Source organism: Camarhynchus parvulus, chromosome 3 (assembly GCF_901933205.1).
Source record: "Camarhynchus parvulus chromosome 3, STF_HiC, whole genome shotgun sequence".
NCBI lineage: Eukaryota > Metazoa > Chordata > Aves > Passeriformes > Thraupidae > Camarhynchus > Camarhynchus parvulus.
In genome coordinates, this window is record NC_044573.1 from 58,892,593 (window position 1) to 58,913,903 (window position 21,311).

The following is a 21,311-nucleotide window of genomic DNA, read 5'->3' on the forward strand; positions in this document are numbered from 1 at the left end:
TCCCACACCTTCATACAGTGTCAGCTGGAACATCCACGCACCAAAGGTATTTCTGAACAGCCCTGGGATACCAAAATACCTGGGACGTGTCCGCAGGGTTCGATCAATGGCCAGCCCTGACACCACACACATGTTCCTCCTCCAGTGGGACCTACTGTGGAATGCAAGGACATTCCCCCAGGCAGTGCAGTGACCTGCCAGCCGTTCTGGCTCCAGAGGGCTCACTGCTGACTGATGGGCACCAAACAATGGAAGACAGATGACTGCAGGGAAGGCAGCTCCAAGCCACTCCTTCCCTGGAGGCTGTTAACAGCAGCAAGAGCTGAACCATTAAAGAAAAACTCCTCAAGGAGCTCCTCAAAGCCAGGCAACCACGTTAAGATGGTCTCAGTGATGGGGAGTGACAACTTACCACCGCCTTAGCAGGCGGGAGGGCAAAAGAGCTCAACTGGGCACTGCCTCACTGATCACTGTAACTCCTGGTTTTGCCTGCAGCCTTGCCTTTACCAGTGTCAGAGGCCTCCAGCTCCTGTTTGGAGGCAAACTTGAATTCATGACTGCTCTCACTCCCTATTTCCCCAGCTACAGCATCAGCACCGATGTAAACATCAAGCTCTTTGTGGCTAACCAGAACAACACCTCAGACCTGGGAAGTAATACTCTGGTTTTAGCTGGGGAGCAAAAGACATGAACAGCTTGTGACAAAGGTTAACTGCTTAAAAACAGGATAAATAGATGTACAAAGCAGCATGCTGCACAAAGTCATCACAGGATAAGAGTTGCCAGAGCAACATGCCAACTAGTGTATGCTGCTGGAAGCATAACAAAAAAAGGAACTAGATTAATGGTGGTTTATGTGCCTATGAAAAAAATTCAACACATTTGTAAGCCTCTTCTACTTAGAGTGTAGGCAACAGAAAACCTAAAAGTAAAGGTTTCATCACAGTATTTCCTCCAAGTCAAAATACAATAAGGGCAGTCTTCCCAGGCACTTCCCTAGGTGTCTTGACATTTTGAAATGTCACAGCAGGTGACAGTGCCATGTAGCCAGCTTCTGAGGAGGGATCCACAGCTTTCTGAGAAGTAAAAACTTGTTTTCAAGTCACAAAACTCCTGAAGTAAATAAAGAAATTTGCATTAGAGAAAGGGATTCCCTTCAACCTGCCTTCATTGCATCAAACAGTGAAACTCCCCTTGACAGAAATAAAGCCATAACCAAGCACTTAACAAATAAATTCACAAAAAAGACTCATTTTTGTCACCTTAATATTTTAAAGAGAATAAATTATAAGGCTTATTGTGCATAAATTCAATCCACTCGACTTTTGTCAAATGCCTGTTGGCAAATTTTAAGTAATCTCTTAAGGTTATTCTCTGTCCCATGCTATGAAGCCAATGGTCTTAAAAGATCAGACAGCAACAGAGAAGAGAAAGAAACCTCAATAGCTTTCCTGAACAAATTCACATGAAGATAAACAGGAATAAATAAAGCATCTGGGTAGGAAATTTAAATTCCGATGTTTCATGTACAGGCGAGCAATGAGGGCAAAAATACACATGCTCAAGTAACTGCCATTCTTTTAATGCAAACATATTGCAACGGAGTTGGCAGGAAGAGTCCAGCTGCTAACAGGTAAGTATACAACACAGAACTTACTCAGCTGCCTTGTCTGCACTTCCCACAAGGATGAAGAACAGTAGCTTCCATTTAAACATCAATAGAGATGCCTTCCACTCAGAGCCGAGATACATTTTCACATTCTCGGGAAACGATGCCCTGATATACTAAAAACTTCAGCTTTTATGACTGTTAATTTTATCCCCAGGAAAATTTTAATGTTCATTCAATAGATAATGAACATACTGAGAGAACCCAAGGCTTAAATAAATAATAATCAAACATTATCAATACTTTCTGAACCATTTCTGTCCGTCCACATGCAAAGTTTTTCTACTGGGACCAAAATTACTTTCAATAAACATTTTACAAAAAATTAAAATTGTTTGAAAATTTACACAGGACTGAAACAAGTTTCATAAGCCACTGATATGAGGCCTTTGTCTACTACAAGCAATAGTATCACACAAAGTATTTCATAAATGTTTCAGAAGAAGACAGGTTTTCAGTTACCAGTGAACTGAAAGTCCTGAATTTCTTTCTTGAAAAAGTTCCTTTCATATTTTAATTTCCAAATATTCATTGTCAGTTTGTACCCATTTTTTCCTAAGCTACATTAACCTATGGATAGCTGTAGTACCCCAACACTTACTCTCTTGGTATATGATGGAGCAAAGGATTATGTACCTCCTCAAACTCTATTTTATTGTGCTAAGCACATGGTCCTTCTGCTCTTATGAAAATATTCTCCATCTTTCTGCTCAGCCTGTCATTCTTTGCCCACCATGTGCTATGCTGAACCACAAAAATCCCAGGGAACATGACAAAGCATAACTCCAGTGGGTTTAGAGAATTTCCATTTCTAATGGAAGTTCTTTGCCTTATCCTGCTGGCTGGAAGACACTGTGGTTTTATGTATGGCTAATTGAATGCTAAAAGGGCTTTCAGTTCTCTTTTCCACATTTCATAAAAGTACTCTTGAGCATTTGTCTCTCTGTGGGATGAACAAAAATCACAAACAATGCAAAATGTCTATCATATTGTAGATTAATTCTTAAAACTCAAACCTGTTGGGAACAAATGCATACAATCTAATTTCAAATTAAGTCCCCACTGTTACATGTGTCCAATTCAGAGCAACACAGATCAAACTATCAGTGTTTGCTGCTAATTGTGTCCTCTTAAGAATGTAAAAGATCTCATCAGTTCCCACAGGTATCCAATCAGAATAAAAGCTGTTATTGTTTTATGTATGGTAAAATTATTATTTGGGAGGACAGACACAAAAAGAGAAAAAAAGGACGAGCAATTGAAATGCAAAGGAGAAAAAAAAAAGAACAAACCCCCACATATGTTAATACACAGCTTTAAAATAAATTAGAAAAATCAGCCAACACCACCATCTACTGGGCAAGACCAGGACAAAGAGTTCATTGCAATAAAGACAATTGTTGCTGCATTCTGACAGGCACTTCAGCAACAAAACATATCTTGACACCACAAAAGTGATTGTGGATGCTTTCATAAGAAATCTGCAAAGTTTTTAATATCCAAAACACAAGTAAACGGAGTAAATGTTCAATAGTCTTAATGCCTATGAAGTAGCTACGTTTAAGTAGCAGAATTCCACAGCAGTTTGTCAAAAGGACTGACACCTGGGACTTCAGTGATACAAGAACGACACTCTGATCTCTAGCTAGCAAGAAGTTATCATCATTCTTGATGTTAATCCCCATTTAGTCACAGTGGTTTCAGTGGGACTTCTCAAATAAATCAGAGCTTTCCTGGCATTTTACAGTCTTTTTAAAGTGAAGGAATTGCCTGTCACCATTGAATTGTCCGACCACATCCTGCTACATGCCAAAGTATTTATAACATATTACTGAAGTTGAATAAGTTATTAAATGCCAGAGCTTGTCCATTCAACCAGACCCCTCTTCCCTGTGTGTGTGATACACTCTTTACATGCACAATCACATACTACTTTTTCCACAGAACCCCTGCCCCAGGCAAGGGCTGAATAGCATTCAGAAAAATGAGGCAGCTGTTGGTATTTTTATACTCTTTCTTCAAGCAGTAAAGACAGTCTTATTTACTCTACATGGTTTGAAAGCAGAATGACTGTTTATTTTCTTTTTTAAAAAACCCCTGTGTACAACAAAGAACACATACCTAAAAAAGCTTTAGGCACTCTAGCAATTACTGTTACAATGCAGTGTAAAGCAACTCCTGAAACAAAATCTCTGTTCTCAGCCACTTACAAAAGAAAAAACCTCCCTTTGGTAGCTCTTCATCCTTCTGAGTACTCTGCTCCCAGCTTATTTTAAAGCACTGAGTAAGCATGTGACCCCTTACACTTGCCTTGTCACAAAATTTTGACTCTTTTGGGGATAGAGAATATTGGGGAAATGTGCTGTTTCTGCACCTGCCAATTCTGCTTCTTCAATCATGAGAAAGGATCCTGCCTGCACACTGCTACTCCACAAGTATGGCAAAAGACAAACTTAAGTGGCATCACAGGGTATCTAGACTCCCTAAATCACAGTCAGCAGAAATTAAATTCCTCACCACAACCAAGGGGCAAGGCCAGACCCACTCTCACTGGAAAGATGCTGTCAGCAAGAAAGGCAAGCACTTCCACCAGTCTTGGACTGATTTTAAAATGCTTCAGTAACACTGCAATAGGCTAATCCTGAAGTAACAAAGAAGAGACAACAATTTGCATCCAAAAAGAAAGGGTTTTTTCCTATCTGGGCAGGCACAAGCAGGAAGGAATTGCTATCAAATTATATCCTTCCAAAAATAAAAAATAATAGGAGCATTCTTTCATTACTGCTGAACAGAAAGCTAAGGTACCATCAGAAAACATATCCCTTTAGAAAGAGAGACTGACATTTTCCCAGTATATACCAATACCTCAGTCCTGTCTGCAGTAATGTTTATCTACTTTATTCTTAGACACTCCTCAGGCTCTTCCAAACCCCCTCCCATCCCACTTCAAGTGCTCAAGAATTATCTCAGTACCAGAGGGCTTCCCACTGATTTCTCTACACTGCAAACTCAGTCTGCCTTATTATCTCCACTTGAGTAGGAAATTGCAGCTAAACAGACTTTCTTAAGGTGACACATAAATCAGCAACAGAGCCAGAAGTCAAGGCCTGCCAAGATGACGCTTATTGATCCAGAAGTTGACCTACAAGGCAACCCTGGCTCCAAATTATTTTGGCCAGAGTATTTCTAGATACAAGACACTAATATCTCATGGAAAGCCCAAGCTAGCAAGCAAATAAAAAATGGCTACCTGCCAAAAATTTGGTTCCAGTGAGTTGTTCGGCATTGCGCAGAAAGGCTGCTGTAGAAACAAGTGTGGTGCTAAGCATTCCTGTGTGGGATTTACCTGCAATAGCCACAAAACTATTCCTTTTCCTTCCTGAAACCCCCGCCCAGTTGTTTGCAAATTTAACAGCATCTATAGCAAATAGCACAGAAGACTTTGTGGTAAAATACCATGTGATCACTTAAGACTACCATGAATACACATGAGGGAACCCAAATAAAGATCCAAAGGCAAACCTAAATCCAGCATTTCTTGCTTTTGCAGTTTTAACGATTTTAATAGTGAAATTTCCTTTTTTGGTCTTTCTTTTCTTTACATAAGGTTAACTCATTTTATGACATTGCAAAGTTTTAACCAGAAATCTATGGCAATGAAGTAGAGCAAGAGCTGATTAATTACAGTATATTGCAACAGAATAAAGTTAATTTCATGTGGAAAGGACCAGACCACTAGGTAGATCTGCTGGGGCTTGCACATGGTCAGAGGAAGTCCCCACGTACCTTGCTTTCTGCTCCCTATGCTACTCCTTACCACCTTTCCTGAAAGGAATCCATCTTCTCTCTGGAGCAGCACCTTCCCAGTGCTGACAGTGATTTAACCAGTTACCAGTGATGTTTCCCATGGACACCACTCTCATGGACCCTCCCTGCCTCTCCAGATTCCAAGTGTAGCCCATGCCACCATGAGAGAATATGAACAGCGCTGCACTGCAAAAGCACTGTACAAAGTTATTGCCCGAGATGCTACCCATGTTTCCATAACAGTGTGAGAAAATAAGTTGTTCTAAAATCATTAATTATTCCAGGCAAGCTGGAACACAACTTCAGGTGGAAGGGTGCACTTTACTGCCTTGAGTTGGTGCAGCACCCCTGCATTCAGAAACACAGCAATCCAAAACACTCTTACCTTCTTGACAGCGCTGCTGGAAATACCAAACACCACTGGCCATTATTCCACCATTCATATCCACTACTCTATCAGGTTTCCTACAATATTTGCTGCCCAACTTTATTTACAGGTTAATTTCTTCATCATTAAATTTTAATTTTTTTTTCCTTTATGTTCAAGCACAATCTGCAAGCTGGAAATACCCAAAATTCTGTCCACGCAGTTTATAACTGCTCACTTTCCAAACACAGCACTAGAAAATGCATTAAGAAGTACTTCATAAACTTCTGTCACTGCAGTAGGAAGTGACTGTAAATTATTACAGCTTTTCCAATTTAATGAGTATATTTAAATCTTGAAGCCATAGTGTTACTGTGTGCAGTCAGCACAGAGATTTGAAAAAAAAAAAGAAAAAAAAAGAGAAAAAAGAGGAGTGTTTCACATTTACATTCACACCATGCAGAGTAACTGGTAAGCACTGATGTTTTTCAGATGAGCATACATTACTTTGCCTGCCACATGAAGGCATTCTGTAATTTGTAAACTATTTTAAATTCTACTGGAATTCAAGTTTTCTGTTTTATTTAAACATACTGAAAGAACTAATATACAATGCTAGAATTTTTGTTCACAGTCTTCAGTGCATCATACTGTACAATTTTTAATTCTCCCTATTCCCTATGTAATTTGAAATTCTAGCATTTTCCACAACTACTCACTACTTATCTGTCACACAGCATGTTCAAAGCAGTATTCAAAGAGTGTTAACTATTTTTGCTGAAGATTTTTTTAACAAAGCCTGTGTAAGAATGTAATTCCACAGCTTTCTCCAACTACATGTGACAAAACCCTGAGAATTAACAGCGCCCAAACTCACAGGAAAATAACATTTTCAGCATTTTACTGGTATAGAAACAGATTCAGGAATAAGAGACAGTGGCATGGTTGAGAACGGAAGCTTGGTATCTGATTTGCTCCCTCATTTTGATTAGCCTGGGAAACAACAAAAAGAAATAATCCAAGTATCTATTCCTGATTTAGATGTTCCTCTGTACCATAAGAAAAGTTAGATTTAAGAAATTTTAAGAAAACATTGAGAAAAGTTATTTTTGAATGTTTCAAAAAGATTTTGCTCTACTTACAATAGTGTTTTACCAACTTTTCACCATTCAGGAACTCATATTCACAAAAATTAAGTGGTTCTAAAAAGAATGGTTGCTCATACATACTTGCTTGATAACCCCAGGCTGGATTTTAATAAAGCACACAAGAAAAGAGATTTCTTAAAACATGCATACATTAAAATAAGCATGACACTTCATCATGCAAGCAGTAAATCAAGCCAATGCTATATTATTTATACAACTAAAAATAAGGACTTCAATTAGGTAACTCCCTAAAATGTTGATATTAAAAAGCAGCATTTCAATATTTTGGTATAGGTTTAACTTAATATGCTGATACAACACATTTTACCAAATCTGACTGCTCAATTTCCCCTAATATTTTAGGAAGAGAAAAGATTAAACGTGAGAAATTAAGCAATACATCGTCTACAATGGATATTTAAGCTATCGCGTACTATTTGTTATAAAATGACTCAGACACTCTAATCTATTACCAAGCTGCAAATCTAGAACATTTGTGTTTAAGTATCTTGCTATTACAGTGTTTTCATCAGATTTCTCAAGTGCATTTCAATGTAAATACACAACAATGGTTTGATGCCTTTAGTGAAACAAGTACTATTACAATTTTTGAAAGACACACACAAGCTTACAATAAGTAACTGTGATGTAAGGTCATTTTCTTTAGGTTCAGGACACAATATAAAATCCTCTGCGACCAGGAGAGTTCAGGTAAATAATCCTCATTAAACCCATTCTGAGAATTCCACATAGAGCATGACATATCTTCCATGATCACATTTACTATTTCAAGTGATTAGTCACCATCTTAACCACTATTTAGAAGCAGTCTTGAAATATGAGTCGCTACAATTATCATAAAAGCTTAAAAGTCCGTACTATTTTAACAGCTCAAATTGTTTTTGGTATCTGTGCGAACACCTAGTTTCTCACTGAATCTTGATGTTCCCTGGTACAGTGACCTTGGAATAATTCTGCATTGTTAGAAAATATTCTTCCTTCAGTCAGTCTTAAAATAGCTCCATTTCAATTCCATCCCTTTCATCCCTTCAACCCCTTGCTTTTGTAGCTAACAAAATGCAAACAAGCAAACAAACCCCCAAATAATAACCCAAAATGGAGCTGCCTGGACAATACTCTGTATATTTGGCCATTCTGGGTAGACTACTATTGCACCTCTGAATGCACCTCCCCTAATGCTTGGACGAAAGAAAGAATCTCTGTCCAAAAATCAAATATGTTTGTTTCCAAATTATAATAAATAAATAAATAAACAAAAAAAAAAGAAGAAGAAAAAAAGAGCAGCCTTAAAATGAAGCTCATACTTTGCTGAAAAGCACATAGTTAAGAATCATCTATATGATTTCTTGAAGTTACCCTGAGCTACCTCCCAGCTCCTTTCCCTCACTTCTTCCCACGGAAACCTTTCAGTTCCTCTACTCATTAGTGAACTAACTTTGCTTCAGTTTTGTACAACATAGGATAGCCACAATTGAAAAAAGCACAAACCAGTGATTTATATGAGATTATTATATTTTCCTGCACTGTTCCCTTTTGTACTGCTCAAATACTGCAATACTATGGTTCCCTTTCATACAATGTTGCATATTAAAATAGAAAGAAATTTTGAAAGCCTGGACTTAAAAATACAGAACTGTTCAGAGATGTGGAAGCTCATCATAACTTTGGCTATCATCATCACTATGACATGATGTAGTCTGAAATCCTGAAAGAAGCCAGAGAAACAAATAATGAAACGGCAGCCCTGGACTTCAGAAGAGGCGTATGTTGGCTTGTTCAGAGATCTGCTAGGCAGGATCATACAGGACACTGTTCTAAAGGGTAAGTAGGCCCAGGAAATCTGTCTCTCTCTCCAAGGACTTCACACCAGGAGAATGAGGCATGTCAATGTTCAAGAAGTTAGGCAAATGTGGATGAAGGCCAACTTGAATGAACCAGGGACTTCTGACTTAGTTCAAAAAGGAAAAGGAGGTAAGCAGGATGTGGAAAAGGAAACTTCACAGACAAGGTATGTAGTGATATTGCTGTAGTGTACAGTCATGGAATTAGGAATCCAAAACTCAGCCAGAGAATAAACTAGCAAAGGGAACAAGAAAGGCTTCTCTATGAGTACAGGCAGGAAAAGAAAATTATGAAATTGAAGAAAATCGCTGATGAACTGAAGGGCAGGGTTGCTGGTCTATCTAGACCTCAATAAGCTGAAGAAGATGGGCTAACAAGATGCCATGCAGGTCCACCAAAGCAGGCACTAGGTCCTGCACCTGGAACAGAGCCTCTCTGTACACTAGTTCAGACCAGGGTCTGACTATCTGAGAGCAGCTTTGCAGAAAACCTATGAGCTGAACATGAGTCAGCAACATGCCCTGGCAGGAAAGGTGGCCAGGAGCACTCCAGTCTGCCTGAGCAAGAGGGCAGCCAGCAGGACAGGGAACACACCATTCTCCTCCAGTGAATACTGATGTGCCTGCTAGGAGAAAGGCACTCTCACACTGCAGCAAGTCCACCAAACCAGGTACAGGCTGTGGCAGATGACATGCAAGAAGCTGAGTGAATCTATTTGCTCAGTCTTAAGAACAGAAGGAGAGATTTTACTGCTGTCTTCCAGCAGTTAATGGGAGGATATAGAGGGGATGGAGCCAGGTTCTTCTCAGATGTGCATGGGAGAAGGACAAGAGGCAGCAGGCATAAGCTACAGAAGGAGAAATTCCAACAAAGTATCCATAAAAGGAAAAAATTACTATGAGTGTAGAAAAATGCTGGAACAATTCACCCAGAGAGACTGTGGTATCTCCAGTCCTGCAGATAACCAAATCCTGAGCAACCTGATCTAACCTGCCCCGAGGCCTGGATACTCAGTCTGGGTGGTGGCCTGAAGTCCTCTGCAAAGAAAATTATTCTGTACATTTATTCTACTGTTCTGTGACTAAAAGCAAAAATTCAGACAAACCCACAAAAACAAACAAACAAAAAGACCTAAACACCAACACAAAAACACATTCACAACACGTATGTCCCAAATTTAAAACATTTTTAAAAATTTTTACTTCAACAATAGAAATCCTATTAGGCAGCAAAAGATAAAAATTTGTTTTAAATGCCACACATTTTCTTGTGAGATTCCTTCCAAAACATAAACTACAAGCAAAACACATTCATTTGATTTATACAAAAACATTGACTTTAATCAAGAGGAAATAGGTACAAGACAATCTCTAATATCAAAATTGCAAGCACAGCAAAGGGTACCTTCTGACGACAGATAAATAAAAAGAAACTGAAAACAAAAGAGTTGTGATTCACTTCAGGAAACTCAACCAGTGTGAGAAATGTAAGCAAAATTACTACTCTGATATAATTCAAATTTCTAAACTGAAACCAGCTCAGAAGCACTGACTTAATTCATCTTTCTAGGCACCCACATGACAAAAGCATAGCAAAAATAAACTATTTTTAGAAATAAAAAGACCTAAGAATGTAAGACTGTGAGAGTCAATGACAGTATGAAAATTCTTAGTGATACAGTAATATAATGCTCTAAGTGGACTGTATTTTCACACTTTTGAGATTTCTTTGGGATTTTGTGCATTTGATTAATTCTGTCTGTATAGTGAGGCATGCTAATTTATGCCTTCCTACGGGGATGACGGCTGTCTGTGCCAGCACCACAAACTGAATCAAGAAACTCCAAGAGCTAAAACCTAACAGGCTACAGTCTCTTAACTCAGAACTGCAGATTCATGTTTTATTCATAAAAGCAGATACCTACACACCAGCTTTTCAAATGCATCCTTTTGTCATTTAACATTTTTATTGAAAAAATTACATATCTTACCTTTAGGTCACTTCCTGGCAAAGTACCTATGCCATCCTTCCAGTCCATTGCACTAAATACATCAAACTCCTGACCATTTCCACTAGACGCAGATTCATTCATGATGCATGTACTGGAAAAAAAAAGGAAAAGGTTATCTGAAAATTCTGTAAGTGGTTTAATGCTTATATCACCAGGTCTTTCTTCTAATGCATTTCACAGGTTTGTATCAAATGCTTCCCTCTACACACTGGCAATGTGGACAACTGATGACAAGGCTGATAATATACATGACGTAATAAAAGTAAGGGGAAATCTTTCTGAAACTTTGAAAATAATACCTGTTTCACACACTAGGAGGCAATGGGGCTGTACTGGAGAGAAAAGAAAAATTTCAAACTGCAAATAAATTGACATGAGGAAAACATGTCAAGTACACTTAAAAACATCTGTTCTAGGAAAGGCAAGACATGACTGCATGCCTCTAATAAATACACTCAGCACTGATTAACAGAACTGGATTTCCTTAATATTGGATAGCGTGCTGATGTGAATGCTTTACCCAAGTTCAAATTAAAATTTCAAAATTAATTTGAAACTGTCAGTTTCCTGGTCTGACTCAGGACACTTGAATATTCTTTATCTGTTTCCATACAGATAAATTTTGAATTGCATTTGTTAAAACTAATTTCCATGTAGAGAAGCACATATATACCCCAGAGAAACCTACTGCTTTGCAAGACTTTACCGGATCCCTCTGCTGCAGAGTGGAGAGAAGATAATACCTTCAGAAATAGTGCATTTGGACATCCCTTTTTGTGACAAAAAATTTGCACAAGCAACAGAAGTACATTGCATTTGCCTCTGACCCCTGGCTTCAGCTCACCACTTGTTACCATCAGTTGCCCTGAACTGCAAGTGTTTCTAGCAGCCAGCTGTGTGGGCCACCAACTTCTTCCTTTCCACTTCTCACAAACCCAGTCATCTTTAAATCTGTGGCCTGGCACCTAATTTACTATTTGTGCAATGTGGAATCTGACTTATTAATTTTGTTTCTGAGGAACGGCCGCACTATGCCTAGCAGCTGAAATAATATGTGGCAAAATTAGCTGTCATTGTTTGTGAACTATTAGCAAAACCTCACCACTTTTGAAATTTGCACTTTCTGAACTTTTTGGAATGTAAACTCTCTGAACTTTTAAACGAACACTTTCTAAGCCTCATACCCCATCTGGAGACTGCAAACTTTTGCTGCAAGCATCAGTATTTGAAATTCAAATAGATAGAGAACTTCCTCAAAGTTTAACCTTGTTTTCTAAAACCTAATTTCTAACTTAGGTCCCACTCTGAATCTGCAAATACTCTCTGGAGATCATGACTTAAAAAAAAAACAAAACAAAAACAAAAAACAAAACCCCCAAACAAATAAAAAACCAACCAACCAAACAAAAAGGTGCTATTTGTTCATTCCAGTAACAGAAAAAGATGCAAACGAAGCAGAAGTAAACTCTGGTTAGCTCTAGAAGCTTTTCATTGAAAGGTTGAGGAGAAAAACACTAACATAACTTAGTTGCATGAAAAACAATTGAATTTACATTGTATTCATCAGAAAATAGTATCCATCACTGTAACATCCCCACTACAGACACATACTAGTTTGGTTTGGGGTACACAATTTGAACTCCCTTTCATTTCTCCTTGGTTTCCTCTTCATTTCTAGCAGAATTGAGTAACACATTTCTCCATGAGTTCTTTCATTACACTACAGCAACTACACAGTTATCAACAAGATAACAGAAGCTGGACCTCAGTCAATATCCACTACTAAGAGTAAAAGCCTTCACATTCCCCTTTATTTTTACATGGTAGGCAGGGTTCACAGAATGCTTTTTGAGCAAACTTCACGTTTTTCACATGACAAGTTTGAAGTAAGAAGAACTACATGATTAAATGTGTTTCCCACCTTTAGGTAATTCTCTGTGAGAAAGTATTGAAAACCACAACAAAAATGTACAAAAATTCATTTTAAAAAACATCAATAAATCTAAACAAATTCAGCGCAAACTGAGAAATTCCCCAAAGCCATAGATCTCATCTTTTACAATCCCAGGCAAATCCACCACCCTGCCTCAGGGCAAGCTCCTGCAGCACAACTTGGGATCTCTGCTTGATCTGAGTACCATGTACCACTGCAAACCAATTCAAGCAGGCTTGACCAAACTGAACTGCAGCACAGCAGCAGAGGCACAGGCCCTCCCTCAAGAACACAAGACCCAAGCTGCTAAGGAGTAGCTAAAAAATGGGATCTCTCCAGGCACCTGTTAAGTTTTAAGGACACAAAACATGCTGGTTCAAGCACATTAGTGGAACAAGCTCCCCAGGACTAGCCTGGCTAAGCAAACACAAAGCTGCATTCTGCATTAACTGAAGTCTCTAAGTAATCTTAAATTATCATTCTATTTAAAGGACACTTCACTCAACCCTCCTGCGGTTTATAACAGAAAACATGCTCCAATGATTTCTGCAGAAGGTATGACAGAAGTTGGGAAAAGACTTGGAAGGCTGTGGAGAAATGCTACCTCTCAGCAGCTGTTTACCACAGAGCAAGGAGCATTGGACAGCACAGCTGCTCCATCAGATGCTGCCATCTCCCCCCATAGTGCCACTCCCATTACAGACACGAAAATTACCGGGGGGCTGGAAAACTGAAAGAGTCTAGCCTACTTAGGCAGGGAGCAAACCACGAAAGGTAATGAAAAATTTGTAACAGAAATGTTCAGGGCATACTTGTCTCAAGAAAACATACAAATTCTGACTTAATTGCACATAAGAAACTTTCCTCAGGTAACAAGCAGCAAAAATGATACATTCTGGAGATGTCTAAAGACATTCATTATTGCTTTCCTTTTGAAATTAACTCAACGTCAAAGGCACAATCTGTGTATGTTTCACATTCGGCAGCTTCAGAAGTGTTCTTAGCGGGAATGAAAAGGTCACAGGGCAACGCAGATAGAAATTAATTTACAAAAAGGAATCACTTTTAACAAAGTATCTGTTTCCAGCTTTACTGACTTTGAACAGATGAAAGATAGGCCTATATCCCTCTACTAATGATAGAAAGAAATAAGATACAGACCCGTAAAATTGTTACAGCACCGAGGTACTAAAAAAGGAAGAACTCATTGCAATAGCTACATCTAAATCTCAGAACAAAGAAAACTAAAGAATGTCTTATCTACACCTTTAATTTTTTTGTTTTTAATGCTCTGATGTAGTTCTTTGAACTAGTATAACTCCTTCTATAATGATTTCATCTGGTATCATTTCTGCTGCAGCACTGCCAGAAAAGTAGTAAAAATACTAGACGAATAAGGGGCCTGTCAGTGAATGCCACCTAATGTGAAGGAAAGGACATAATAGTAAGTACTTGGAGCAGTCATCTTCCAAAAGCATCTCCAGAATCTGCCTTTAGGGATGTAACTATCTCAGTTCTCACAGCCATAGGAGAAGTGTGCTGCATATTAATATTTCAACATTAACTTTGTTTCAGACATATGTAATAAAGCCACTAAAATAAACAAGCACATTTAATAAGATTAAGACACATCCTTTAGAAAAACCTTCATTTTTACCAACAGGTTCAATGATAAATGTGTACTTCACGGAGGAGATACTTACTGAGAATAACAGCACTAAAAATTAGATAGTTTCCTCTGGTGAGAGACTGTCTAAAGGTATAAAGCAAAGAAGCAGGACAGAAAATGCCAATTAGACTTACAAGTAGTTTCTGAAGTAATTATAGGGTTACGTAGTGAATACATCAGAAAGTAGTAACAGGAGTCTTCCTTCCAGTCAGTGCTTAAAAAAAACTACCTGACCCCTACCCAAATTTTTAACATCTAAGATGCTAACTGTGAAATGCCTGTATGATTTCTAACCAGTGGGGTCAACTCAATACTGGTCACTGGCAGCAGAAAGAGCTCAGCAGTAAAGCCACCAGTCATCACTGCGAGACTGGTATAACATGTCTGCAGTAATTCGTCATTTCTTCTTATGCATCTCTGTGTATTTCTATTTGTACTTTTGAGGATTTCTGTAGCTGTCATTACAAGACAGCCTAGCAGATTTGCCCCAAACTGATCCTCTCCCCAGCTGATAGCTCCTATGAGGAGACCCAAAGCTGGGACCACAGACCCAGAGGAGATCACAGCAAGTGACACCAAGAGTGAGTTCCAATGGAAAAAGAGATCCCAAGAGAGACAACATCCTTCTACAGGCAAGCCATGGTCTCTCTTCCCCACTGGACTGGGTGACACCAGCATTGATGGATGTTCAGAAACAAAGGCAACAGGTTAGCATTTTTGTCCTAGTATTGTATACATTTACTTCGGACATCTCCAAGGCTGACTGGTGTAGCATTCATGAGTTAAAAGGACACATTTTCCCATATCCAGTAAATAAGGAAAACAAAGTGGATCTGAAGAGAACAACTCCGTGTACCAGAGCTGCATATACACCAACTTCTAGACACCAGGGACAAGTGGATACTCAGCTTAGTTTTATTTAACATGTAAGAATGTGAATATTACCAGCACTGACGTGTTACACTCCCAAAGCCACATGAAGCAGAATTACTCCTTGCAATGTAAGTTCCCTATATTTGACAACAGTAGTGAGTTCAAGCTTCATGACAGCAAAAGCAAAGCCAATTGAGTGTAAACCCACTGGGGTGAGCCCTGCTTCTCTCTTCACAGTCCTCTCTTTGAGCTAGGCACATCTCACACTTGCCTCTTTCTCACCCTCATATTTTTGCACCAGACTCTTCACTTACAGAAAAACAACCACAACAGGAACAGTGCAGGAAATGGTAAAATTCTTTGATGCTACCCACCACATTTTAATATGTGTTTTTTCTTGTACTGTTTAAAGGTTTAATTATTTTACTATTTCACTAAAAGAATTATTTTCAGATACCCATTTTCCTCAAAAATCTTATTTTTCATTGTTTGGAAACTGCTAGTTCTGCCCTGTTTCTATTCTCTGTGTTGAAAAGTTGTTTGAGTAAATGTCACTATTTTGCCTGTTGCTCATGAAGTTTATTACAAGCAAGGTATTTTAAAGATGAGATATAGCTTTTATATGTATATATATAAAGGGACACAGCTTAAAATTCTTTGCCACTCAAAGGCTGCAACAGGAAAAGGACCAGAGTTCCTACTGATGATGTCCCCTTAGCATTATTTACTCTTTTTCATCTGTTGCTACTCTTCTGACTACTAGATGCTCCACGGCTACTCTGTATGTTCGCTCCTGCTTCCCAATATTTTGGCTTTAAACCTTTTTCCTACAGGAAGAATATGACCACAAAAGCATTGAAAAATACTGTGAAGCCTGGGTCTGCACCGGTGGTTAGAGGAGGTTCATGCTGTCCTCATCTGAGTCCGGTCTGTGTCAGCAAGGTAACACAGTTATTGCTGTACCATTGCTGGAGACTGGGTAACAATTACACACAGCCTTCATCTACTGCCTCATTTTCAAATACCCACAAGACACTACAACAATAGTTACCCAATACCAAAGCTATTCTGTCATCTAATGAAACTTACCACTGACAGCCTTTCCTTGTTTATAAACAGCTTGTACCTCACACTAGAAAAGTATTTCCTCTGCAAAGCTTTCATGGTTCCCTTATTTCTGCTATTGCCCATGCAGGCCTGAGTGAGATTTAACCTACTCAGATAGTAAGAGTTGTACACAACAACTTGGAAATCCTGTGTCTTAAATTCTCTTAAGTGCTTGAACCAGGCACAGCAAGTTACAAACAACTTCTCTGTTTATTTGTTTCTTCTTCCTTCCCGTACAAAGACACAGCCTGCACTGAATCTTCACACCTCCTATCACCTGACCTGTTTCAAATTGTTATTTCCTACCCAAAGTTAATTCAATATACATCTGAGCATCCCTTTTGTCTGACTCATGCCCTCCTCTTCCTCATATGTCAGTTATTATCAGCTCCCATAAGCTCTGCTGTTCATAAACAATTAGTTCACCTTTTCTAGCTCCTAAACACATGCAGCAGGTTACTGTATTTATAGACCTCCCCTTCTCCCCCATTCATAAAGAGCTGCTGGCATCTCCCATTGTGATGAGCAGTCCTACTACTGGAGCACTAACAAGCTATGACTACACACATGCTACCGCTTTCTTCAGTAAGGCTCATGCCAGCTCATCACTGATTCCTCACACCCATCACTCACAATCCATCATCCTCCTTACCAGCAGTACCAAAAAACAGATGAGACTAAATTGAACAGCCCACTAAAACTCAACCATCTCTCTTTACAGAACAGGTGATGCCAGAAAAACCCTCAAATTAGAGGAAAAGAAGTCATCACAAGTTATTGAAACTTCTAAAGTAATACTCTAAAAAACCTCAGTAAACTGAAGGGAAAACACACACCACGAACTAAACCAGAGTTTATTACCATTGCCCAACTGACAAGGACCATCCAAGATGATTGCTTCAGCCACCTTCACTAGAGAACCAGTTCAGGAGACCAACTGGAGCACAGCCAAAGCTGCTGAAGTCTCACCGGGAAATAACGCCTACCCGGCACCACCCGGATAAAAGCGGAAAGCTCTGCTGCCTTCAGCCACTACTTTCAGGGAGTTTCTCTCATACAGATGTTCATCATACAGACTTCTGGGAACGTGGTAACTTTCTTGGTGAAAAGCATTGGTTCCTGAACAGCTTTAAGATTTGCACTAAGAAAACTGTGTCACAGTCCTGAGCACAGACTATTTCCTAAAATTACATAGGCTGAATTTTTTATATAATGAGCTTTATTTATGCTCACCACCTGATTTTTAGCACCCACGACCGAGCATCCATTCATGAGTACAAACGGCAAAAATTATCAGTCCAGTGCCACTCAACTATACGGAAGAAATAAAGAAAATAGAACAAAACTAAAAACGTAACTCCTGCTGCCTTTCGCCGTAAAGCTTTTACACCGCGCTGCTGAAGCACAGGTAATTAAAAGACACGGAAGAGGCCGTGACCCTCACGCCCCGGGGGGAGGCTGCCGCATCTCCAGGGGCCTCCTAACGCGCGCACCGCTCCTCGAGCCTGAAAACTGCGGGGGCTCCAGCGGCGCTCCCGAGCGGGACAAGCGGCACGGCCGCAGGGCGCGCCCCCCGCCGCTCCCGCGCAGGCCGAGCCCCCGGCGGGGCCCGCCCGGAGCCGCCCGGGCCGCTGCCCGCCCGCTGTCCCTGCGCCCGGCGCGGCGGAGCGCGGCGCCGGCCGGAACGCTGCGGCGAGGCCCGGCGGGCGCGGCCGCCGCTCCCCGCGCCGGCAGCCCGCGGCCTACCAGCAGAGGTCCCTCCTTGGCCAGTTTTGCGGCGTGTTTTTGCTGCACTTGAAACTTTCTGGAGAAAACCCGGGCTCAGGTCCGCGTCTTCCCTAGGCTCGGGCAGAACCGCCGAGACAAAAGCGCCCGCCCGGCTCCTCGGGAGGAGCGCTCGGGGAAAGCGGTTCTCGAGTCTCTCCGTTTCCCTCCCGAATTTGCCTTTTTATCCTTCGCCCCCGCCCCGGGCAATTAAACAGAGCGGGGGAAGAGTGCCCCCCTGCCCCGGCGAGGGGGCGGCGGTGGGGGCGAGCGCGGTGTGGGCGGGGGTGGGAGAGGAACTGGGTGTTAAGTGTTCCTGAGGAAGTTGCACAACGAGAGAGGGACTCTGCTTGTTTACCGGGTCCCTCGCTTTTTTTTTTTTTTCTTCCCACCACCCCTTTCGCCTCCACCGACCGGGATCCGGGAAAAGGAGGTTGCCTCCGAGTGGAAAGGAAAAAAAAAATTAAAAAAATGTTACCTTCTCCTCCCTCCTCCCCTCCCCCAGCGCGGAGGAGAAGGAGAAGGAGGAGGGGGGCGAGCTCTCTTTTTTCCTAGGGGGCTGCGGGGGCTCGCTCCTCGGCCGCTCGCAGCCGATCTCCGGGCATCCCTGGGCAGAGAAGTCACCCCTTCCCGCGGGAGGGGCCGGCACACGCCGCCTCCCCGGAGGGCTCGCCCCCGCCCGGCCCCGCAGCCGCCAGCGCCCGGCCCCGCGCTCCAACTTTTTCTCTCACGCTCTCGCGTGCGCCCGCTCCGACGGGGAGGGGGGAGAACCATGGGGGTGGGGAGCGGGCGCCGCCGCTGCGGCCCCGACGCGGCGCCCTCCGCCCCGGGCGCTGTAGCCCCTGGCAGCCTCTCCGAAGCCCCGGCCGGGGGCGGGCGGCCGCTCCGCGGGAGCGCCTTCCCGTCGGCCGCCGCTCCCTCCCCCACCCGAAAAAAATCGCTTTCCGCCCCCCACCCCCCCCACCGAAAAAACACCGCCCCACACGCGCTAGCGAGAACAAGTGTGCCTATATCCTGTTGTTATATGCACCGGCTGCGGAGACGGGGAGGGAGAGACGGGCGTGTGCGCGGGGGGCCGCTCCCCCACCCCGGCCGCACTTCAGGCGAGAGCGCGCAACTTAACAGAAAAGCCGCGTCCTATTCCCTGCCCCTGCCTGCCCCCCCGCTCCCTGCCCCCGTCGTCGGCAAAATACGCACTCACGTGTATGTGCGCTCACACACACCGCCGGCACCCCGGGGCCAGCCCCCGGCAGCCCCCCGAGGCCGGCCCGCGGAGCCGGCGGCGGTGACAGGCGCCGGCCCCCGCCGCCGCACGCAGCCCGAAGCGGGCAGGGGCCGTTCCCCCGCCGCCTCACATGTCTGCCGCAGCGAGCGCGGCGCACGCACCGCACAGAGGCAGGAACTGAGCACTCGAGCAAAAGACTTTTTTTTTTCGTCTCTTAAAAAAAAAAAAAATTGCTACAAGCTTGCCTTTTTTTTTTTTGTATGTGTATGTGTGTGCAAACTTTCCCCAAAATGGCGGAAATTGGGAGATGATTATATTTTAAATATCTCTCGCACACAATCACACAAAGTGCAGGAGCGACGGAAAATACAAACTCTCTGCTGCGCGCTGGTAGAGGCCTTCGCACACGGGGACCCACGGCACATTCAACCGGTATATCCCGGCAGCCGCCACCTCTCGCCGCTTCCGACCGAAAAACCCTTTTTCGCACCCCTCTCCGCTGCGCATTGCCCCCTCGCAGCCCGCACTTCTCCCCGTCCTTCAGCCTGTGCGAACAAAGAGCCGGGGCTGCGGAGGGGGGGCTCGGGTGGCAGCGAGCCCCCTCCCTCCGCTCCGCTCCGCTCCCTCCCCGCCCGGCGCTCACACGCACACCCGTGCCCCCCCAGCTTCTCCCCCCGCCGCCCGGCCGCGGCACCCGCATCACATTGTTCCCAACAGCACGGCGGTGCCCCGTAAGTGTCATTAAATGGAGCCAACTGACAAGCTCATTGGTGGGGCAAGTCTGCAAAATGTCTCTCCCCTTCCCTTCCCCCTCCCTTCGGAACCCATTACCCCCCCCCCAAAAAAAAAGGCCCCCCCAAACACATTTCCCCAGCTCCCTCCCCCGTGTATATATATATGTACATACACATACGTGCGTGCGTGCCTGTGTATGTATATAAATATACAGCGCATATATATATACATGTACTCCCTTCATGTGTTTGGGAAGAGAAAAAGAAATACCAGGCACCTCTCTCTTTCTTTTGTTCCTCTTTCACACTCGTACACTTATGATTTAGTGAGATCCCCGGTGCCCCGGCCGCTCCCCAGCCACTTGCGAGTCACTTGCCCACTTTACCCGGCATTAACTTCCATCCTTTCTGCTCGAGGTGGTCGGGGAGAAGCCCCCCTCCCCTTCCCCAGATACGTTTCGTAAGGGAGGGAGAGGAGGTGCGTCTCTCCCTTTATCTCTCGCGCTCTCTCTAACTTTCATCCTCACCTAGGGGGAAAATTAAAACCCGTCACCAGCCTTTGCCATCGCGGCTCCCTAAACGGCTTGCGGATCAGATCGGAACCCGCCGCTCCTTACCCCCCCAAATTCTCTCTTTCTCCGTCTCTCGAGTAGTCCTGACAAATATGGTCCAGGGCTGCGGGCACAGTGAGCATGCGCCCGCGGAGCCAGGGCTGGGGAAAGGGGAAACTGCCGCCGCCGCCGCCGCCGCCGCCGCCGCCGCGGCTCCTCTTCCTCCCTCGCCTGCGCTGCCGCTGCGCCCCGGCCGCCCGCCGCCGGCACCCGGCAGCCGCCACCGCCGGCGGGCATCGCCCTCACCGAAAACGCGGCTGCCGACAAGGGCTCCGGCGGAGGTGCATCCTCCCCCTGATTTACTGCCGACGCTGGAGGAATAATAAGGAGACTTGTGCAGCAGTCGCGCGCTATTTTGGGCGCTTTCAAAAATAACGCCTCGCACTTTTCGGGGAGGGGGAGGTCCGGTCCTCGAAGGTCCCGCCAGGTGCTGCCGAGGTCGGGTGGTGGGCGCCGGGGAGCCCGGGAGAGCATGTCTGTGGCTCTTGGCCCCATCCTCTGCGCAGAACAGACCTGGAGCAGAGGCAGAA

General features: G+C 43.3%; 1 protein-coding gene across 7 annotated transcripts in view; it reads right to left on the reverse strand.

Annotated features, from left to right (window-relative positions):
• L3MBTL3 (L3MBTL histone methyl-lysine binding protein 3) overlaps window positions 1–20,864 on the reverse strand; it is a 76,774-nt gene extending 55,910 nt beyond the window's left edge. Inside the window, exons 1-2 of one of the 7 annotated variants that reach the window (XM_030944930.1) lie at window positions 20,788–20,864; window positions 10,845–10,956 (exon numbers count right to left, since the gene is read on the reverse strand). In XM_030944930.1, the coding sequence (XP_030800790.1) occupies window positions 10,845–10,956; window positions 20,788–20,864 (189 nt within the window). The other 6 variants (XM_030944935.1, XM_030944936.1, XM_030944937.1 and 3 more) reach the window with 6 other exon arrangements.
• Between the last annotated feature and the right edge of the window lie 447 nt (window positions 20,865–21,311).